At 42.4% G+C, this 7,835-nt stretch overlaps 1 protein-coding gene across 1 annotated transcript in view; it reads left to right on the top strand.

Annotated features, from left to right (window-relative positions):
* Positions 1–3,143: 3,143 nt before the first annotated feature.
* sorcs3b (sortilin related VPS10 domain containing receptor 3b) overlaps positions 3,144–7,835 on the top strand; it is a 101,242-nt gene continuing 96,550 nt past the window's right edge. Inside the window, exon 1 of the mRNA XM_033980016.2 lies at positions 3,144–3,436. Within this exon, the coding sequence (XP_033835907.2) occupies positions 3,167–3,436 (270 nt within the window). The 5' untranslated portion in view covers positions 3,144–3,166. The remainder of the gene's footprint in view (positions 3,437–7,835) is intronic.

The raw sequence follows: 7,835 nt of genomic DNA, 5'->3' as shown, positions 1-7,835 counted from the left end.
TATTGGCTTGAAATGTTGTGATGCCACCTGAAATTCAGTTCAATTTATTTTTGTAAAGCCCAAAATCACAACAGCAGTTGCCTCTTAGGGCTGAACATGATGATTGATTTAACCAACAGAAAGTTAGAAAATCAACAATGAAACAGACACTGATCAATAACAAACAAGCAAATTAATCAACAGAAAACAAGCAAATAGAGAACTGTCCCAGAGCGCCCCCTGTCCTCAGACCCTCCACCTGCAGGAACCACTGTCCCAGAGCACCCCCTGTGCTCTGGGACATGGGTGCCAGGGCAGAGGTAAGGAGCAGAGAAGAGGCCCGGTCCGTCAATGACATCCCAGTAATCGGACCTCACCTTGGGCTGGATAGGGCAGGAATGTGGGTGAGCATGTTCTATTGCAGTGCTTGTCGAGCTGCTCCAAGTGTCATCCACAAAATTGTTGGTCTCACTTTTCAAAATATGATTGGACTGATGTAAGTGTATAGAGCACTGTCCCAGAGAGCGCCCCCTGTGCTTAGACCCTCCACCTGCAGGAACCACTGTCCCAGAGCGCCCCATGTGCTTAGACCCTCCTTCTCGACAAGGAACAACTTCAAAAACCCAGTGGGAAAAAGAGAAACCTTGAGGAGAACCACAGTGAAGGAGCGATCCACTCCCATAGACGGGCAGACTGTGTCCAGGACTAATGTGCATCCATTTACAGATACTCAAGACTGTACAGCCAGAGCCACTCAAGACAAAGGGACAAGGAGACTTACTCACAGTAGGGTAGGGGTCATCCCAGCCACCCCAGTATGGAGAAGACACAAAAACGTATTGTGATATAACTGTGAATGCACTACAATGGATTTTATATTATAAAAGTCAGCGTTAAGCAGCCTTTAGGTACGCCATCAAACATGGTCAATGATCACATTTTTATATAACGCTTTTTCACCTTCAAGGCACACATAGTACTTTACATCAAGGAACCACTCACCCATTCACACACACACTCATACAACAGTGTACGCAGAGGCTGGGTGTGAGGCGGGCTAAGTGTCTTGCCCAAGGACACAACAACAGCACAACAATTCATCTGGAATTGTCAAAAGCAGTAATTGAATTGCCAACCTTCGGATCAGTGGACAAACATTCTAATAACTGAGCTATTCTGCCCCGGTAACATAACATTATCATACATGTTCTTTTTTATATTTCCCTGCTCTGATCTTTTGATGAATGAACTGTTTTCCAGATTTCCTTTATGTTAATGTCAAAGTACCTAGGATTTGTCAATATTATGACAGTGAAGAATGGAAGAACTTGACATGGTTCCCCTGCAACCTTTACAAACAACTTTAAATATATGTTTTGTTGTTGTTGTTCTTTTTTACAAATTGCCACCATGCTCCGCTCATCTTTTGTTGTGATTCATTCTACAGTCTCCTGGGGCCTACAGTCTGGAGTAACATCCCTGGTATCACTTTACCTATGGACGACACAGTGGCACGCAGGTTAGCACTGCAGCCTCACAGCCAGAAGGTCCCGGGGATGACTTTGCATGTTCTCTCTCTGTGTCTAAAAGTGCCATTAAAGAGGATTAATAAATACATATACATTATTTCCATCAGTCCCATTTCCGGTTGCATTGTCTAGTCATTGTGTCATGACTTATGCATCTATTTTCATGAGCTGTTTGAGTCACTGAGATTGTATAACTGCTCCTCTCTCCACCCCTGCCCACCCATGTCGAGGCATAGTTAAATCAGCCATCACTAGATTCCCTGATAAGTCTCGCTATGCCCACAAAAGACTAGCATTAGAAGATTGTGGATTTCTGCAGACAGACGGAGAGCCCTGTCAGCAGGAAATGCCAATTGCCTTTTTTCGGGATTCATTTGGCTGGACAAATTGAAACTAATACCTTTCAAATGGCATATTGATCGGAAGAAAGCAGCATTTTTCAGAAGTTGTAAAAATAAATGAACAATCAGAAATGGGAAAGATTAAAACCCGGGTTGCTGAAGAGTTGTTGGCACAAGAAGTCATTAAGATAAGTGACTTCACAGACTTCTTTGTTTCCTGTGTGCTGTGCAGAGAGGGCCGCGGGCAGAGTGCGTCGTGGCATAATTAAAAGAAAAGTCGCGCAGTGTCACCGTAGGGATAGCGCGCTCTCTTCCGCTTCGCTGTGTTTACGCACGAAACCAGCAATTGATTAGGACCAGAAAGTGCGGTCTGAATGCCCCCGCCCTGTGGCACACATGCATACAACACACGACTGACGGGTGACGCATGCAAATCACGGCTCTGTCAGAAAATTGCACTGCATAATAAAGAAATATAACATCCAGGAACAAATTCTTAGACCTATTCGTAAAAAAAAACGGTCAAAATGCTCCGTTCCTGTCGCTCAAGCATGCAATTGACAGGTGATGGACACATGCAAGTCACATCTCTTAAAAAAAGAACTTCATAACAAAGAAATAAAATATCCAGGAACAAATTATTATCTGACAAACTTTTGCTATAGTAAAAATAACGAGCTATGAAATCCAGGCTGTCCCAAACGGATTTACGCACGGCGCAGCTGTTGTTATTGTCCAAAGAGAGATGCAGGGCGCTCTAACCTGCAGTCACTCTCTCCTCCGTGCGTTTGGCTGATGCGCAGCACCTCCCCACAGAAGCCCTCACTTTGACTAAATCCTAGACGCGAGTGGGAGCGCCTTCTGCTCGTAAACATGGGGCAGATGACACCCTGAATATTTCACTCTAAAGCACCAGCGCCGTTTGCAGACTCCTTTTACACGTGTCAGCTGCGGAGGAGAGCGCACACAATGCCCGGACTGTGGATGCTTTGGACTTTGGCTCTTTTGGCTCTACTCAATGCTTTTCATTCCAAGTTTATTTTTGTAAAAGCGGAAATAACTTCAGCTTCTGCGAATAGATTTTACCTCCATGATGTGAAACAAAAGGATGCTGGGGTGCTCGTGTCTCTTTGGGGAGACGCGAAAGTTTTCAGCGCGTCTGGAAAAGGGTTTGTTAATGCTGGAAACAACGAGGAGTGGATGGAGAGCAGCGAGCAAAGTGGACCAAGAGAAACAACACCAGCGGATGTGGGAATAAACGGGAGAAAGTACGGTGACTTGTCTATTGAAGTTGATTCACAACCTCTTGAGGGGCAGATGAAGCCGAGGAAGGCGCGCAGCGTGGGGGCATCGCACGCGGACGCTGTGGAGAGGAGTATAAGTGCCGAAGCGCAGTCCAGGGAGAGCTTTGTGGAAGCGGTACAGGGTGGGTTTAACCCCAGACCTGAGCAGAGACGCCCGGGGGAGGAAGCCCGAGTCTCCAACCCGCGCCAGAATGAACCCCACCTGGACACGTCCACCTTCGCTTTGGCGGGAGACTCCGCGCACAATCAGGCGATGGTGCACTGGTCCGGACACAACAGCAGTGTGAGTCCTGTAGTAACAGTCCAGTCCACATGTAATACACTTTTCACAAAGCACAATCACTCACAACTTAGTGTTTACTTAGTGTTTACCATATACTTTTCTGTGTGCTTTATTTTACGCACCAGATTGTTCCAGAGACACAAAAGCACAGTCCTCCAAACAGCTCTATTCTCGCTGGTGCCATTGTGTTGTTTGATATATCTCCTTTGTCATGTGTTCTCATTGTGTGTGGAGAAAGTGGCTCAGTGCGCAGTGCGCGCCTCTGTGCTGGATCACATTCAGGGACTCTCGCATCAAACCCAGAATAATTCATTCTAACTAACTGTGTGTCACTCCAACTTTACAAGTTCCAGTTAATTAATGTGACACAGTGCACTGGGGAACGCGAGCCTTTTACCAGCCATCACAGCACATTCATTATAAATGAAATCATCAGTAGATGCCTTTGAAGCAGGTGCATTTGTCCGATCTGGCCCTTAATGTGACGCTGATGATGCGCTGTGTGCTGTTTGGCAGAAGAAACGCGCGTGTGTCATTAACATTTGACTCGCACTTGTGCAGTGCGTGTGTCCAAATTGCACAAACATTTTCACTTCAGTGTGCATTAGTGAGTTGTGCACTATTTAAACACAAGATAAGAATGCACCACTGCACACCCACAATGAGATTACACACAATTTTATCATCAAAAAGACAAAGTGGGAGATGCTATCTCTTCTTTAACATTATGCAGCATGCAAAGCACATCTATCACTGCACACATCTCTGGAGTAGCCCGCGGAACTGTCTCTTCTTTATTCAGTGTTTTGTTTGTGGAAGATTAAGTCTGAAAATAAAAACAAGGCAATATATAAACAAGTTCACTTCTTGAGGCAAATTACCAAATGTCCAGTCCAGGGGCCAAATCTGGCCCTTATGAGGGTGGGACTTCCTTGTCTTTGCATTTTTCCCTCAAAAAAGATGTTGGACACATTAACCATATTTATTTGATCTCAGGTACAAAACATTAGGCTGATTAACAAGAGGTCATTATGTCATCATTTATTACTGGCACAGGATGGTGAAAATCTACAGTTTATATATATATATATATATATATATATATATATATATATATATATATATATATATATATATATATATATATATATATGTATAAACTTATTGATTTGTGCATTTACATTTGCACTGTAAATGGCTGTGTTACGTGTAAAGCTATTCTATTTATTATGAAAGGACTCACATTAGACCTCATGCTCTTATTTTGAAAGCAACTGGTAATCTGTCTCTATTGCCATGACTTTGCCTATTTCAGAAACGCACATTAACACGTCATAAAAATATATTAGTGCTATATCTTTTCCTGTGGCGGGCCTTTGTGCATCGGACACTCCTCACCGCATCACCGCTGATAGGCTTGTCACCTCCGCCTGCCACTCTTCCACCACAGATTTATACAGTCTCCACCCGCTCTGTGCTCCCAGAATGCAAGTCCCAAACTGCGACTTTGAAATTGATGACATTTTAGGATCCAAGATGGCATTAGACGTAAATGAGAGATAATAAATCCAATCTTAAAGGGACATTTGAAGGGAAATTACTTCATTCCCCAGGTCTCGGCTAGTTTTATCAAATATTCACTTTTAGCTTTGATGTGACCAAGATGTAAAGTCTCGTGGGGAGTGGAGTAAGGTGAATGATGGTAAAATGCAGTTCTAGTTCAGATTTGATAAAAGAATTGTACAATATAAAAGGTGCCATGGCTCTATAAATGGGTCTCCCGCTATTATTTGATTTGGGCGGTTGTCTGGAACATCAAAGCGTGTATTTTTGTTGCGTTGTGCAGTCGGACTTTATACGAGAGATAACAAAGATTGAACTCAGCCATGGGAATAAAACATGCATGAAAGCCCTTTAAAACCCGCCTTCTTAACTATGTTCTATTGATTTGGAGCATGTTTCGTCTTTGTCTGTCTGGAAAGTGAAAAGAGGTATGAGCTTGGGTCTATTGTGTGAGTTGGTCGGCCATTTTGAGAAAGATTTAAAGGGGCACTATGTAGCTTTTCTGGTGGAGGGTCCGCCACTTGCTTGTGTCCATGGAGATGTTATTGTTTGACAAGGATTGTGCAGGATTTTAGTCTTTAAGCTTTTCTATCTCCATGGGGACAAGCAAGGCCAAGTGACAGTTCAAATCTGTGGAGAGGTGATCAGAAAGGTAAGTTTATTTGTACAGCACAGTTCGTACACAAGGTAATTCAAAGTGCTTTACAGAATAAAAAAGACATTAAAATCACAATTCAACAAATCAAAACATAGATAATCACAAATAATCATCAGAAAATTAACATTAAAGGAGAAAAGTGCAGAATATATGATATGCACAGTTAAAAAGAACTGTTTTGAGTCTGGATTTACACATTGTCAAAGTAGAGGCCTGTCTACCTGTAACTGAATGAATGCAAGATAGATAACTCAAAAGCCATACTGTGAAACATTCCAAAGCAAACACATTTCCGTGATGACAAGAAAATGGCAGACCTTCCGCCAGAACTCCATAGTGCACGTTAATTATATAAATAAATGTGGGAGACATAGACACTGGAGATGATATTACACAATTACTGCAAACGGTTTTGTCTCTCCGCAGATCTGACCTGTAACCTGGCTTAGTTGCATCACTTGTTTGTCTTTGTGGATAGTTTAACGCAATATCGTGGAGCATTCGAGGTAAAGCGATAACATCTCCACGGGTACAAGGTGGCGGGCCCTCCATCAGAAAAGTTACATAGTGCCGCTTTAATTCGTGGGACTAGAACTGCTGTCACGGTGTAATTTTTCTCCTCGCCTGAATGAATGAGATAGATGGACCTTGCTGGCGTAGGAGGTCATGGGAGGAGAATGATAGTCACAACTGAGCCAATCTGGCACCTAGACAACTGTAGCTGCACAAGCAACTTCCCTCCACTAAATGTTGTGAATGAACTAATGAATGAACTAAATTAGAGTAAAAGAAATAACCTAAAGCATTATTATATCTGGACTACATTTGTTTACGCACGTTCCGATTTTGCTACAACTGAAGTTGAAACATGCGACCAAACTATCCGATGTCTGGATTCCATATTTACTTCAGTGTGGAAAAACATTCAAATGAGAGATTAACCCACTTTTTATTCTACTAGTTTTCCAATCAATATTTGTGTCTGCGGTCTGCGTTCTTACCCTGGAGTCTTTTCTATGATTTGAATTCACGACCGATCCCCTTAAAAAGCAAACGTCTTACACTGGGGATGCTCCGGCCCCTCCCTCACCCCCTTTAAGGCATCAGACTTAGTGAGCAAGCCAGATGACTGTTTGGAAGCTACCCCGTATTGGCACCAAATGATTTTTTAAGGTTGTGATCGACCAATTTCTTAAGTCCCCGGTTGACCGAACTAGGACAGCAGTTAGTGGCAGACTTTGCTGATGGAGCGTCCTGGGAGTTCAGCCTCTGCCAATATGTTCACATAATCATGCAATCATCAGCACAGCTTTCAGATTAGACTGCAACAACTTATTACACATGAAGAAATAGTGTATGTTTGATTGAGCACCTTTGCATTTCGATCATTGGTGCTGGTTAGGTCGATAATCTAATATGACTTACAGCAAAGAAAGGTTTTTTAAAGAGGGAGTATTCAGCAAAATCAACGTTTTAGAGCTTTCTACCATGTTGTTTCCTCATCCTGAAGAGGTTTTATATATCATCCAGGCATATTTGAGATTTTGAGATCTCTCCCGGGCAGGGGGCCCTAAGTCGTCTCTGGGGCCCCCGGCAGTGGATGTACCAGGCTCAGCTATTGATGATTCACATTTGACAACATTCTGACTCTGCTCTCATCACCTCGACCAATTGTATTTGTGTTTATATGACCAACATCAGACTGAAAACATCCAGAATGTCACAAATACCACAGTCACAAGAACAGAACACAAATGTGTAAGGGAGGTCTAAGGGCCCTCCCACAGAATGTTTTTATTTTTTAAATTCTAAAATTTTTTTCCTTGTTTCTGGTGGATTTTAACATGTTCCAGTTGTCTACAGTGACCTTCCATTTACATTATAAAATATAGAATGTACTATTACTTGAGTTGTACTTAAGTAATAGCACACTTCAAAATAATATTGAGTACTCATGAAGAAAGAAATACAAAATAGTGTCTTGACCAAAATGTAAAAGTAAGCATAAAAGTATGGTGTCAGAACACGATTACAATTTAATTGTATAAAGGGTTACACAAGTAAATGTTGCCTACTAGAGTAACTGAGTACTATGCATCTCTGACAAAAAAAAAAAAAAAAGATGACTCTGGTCACTGTATTATGCTTGTTCACAGGCCCTTCATTCGTCCAGCAAAT

This window comes from Periophthalmus magnuspinnatus, chromosome 15 (genome assembly GCF_009829125.3).
Source record: "Periophthalmus magnuspinnatus isolate fPerMag1 chromosome 15, fPerMag1.2.pri, whole genome shotgun sequence".
Classification (NCBI taxonomy): domain Eukaryota; kingdom Metazoa; phylum Chordata; class Actinopteri; order Gobiiformes; family Gobiidae; genus Periophthalmus; species Periophthalmus magnuspinnatus.
Note: the sequence above shows the minus strand (reverse complement) of the source record. Positions and strands in the feature narration are given on the sequence as shown.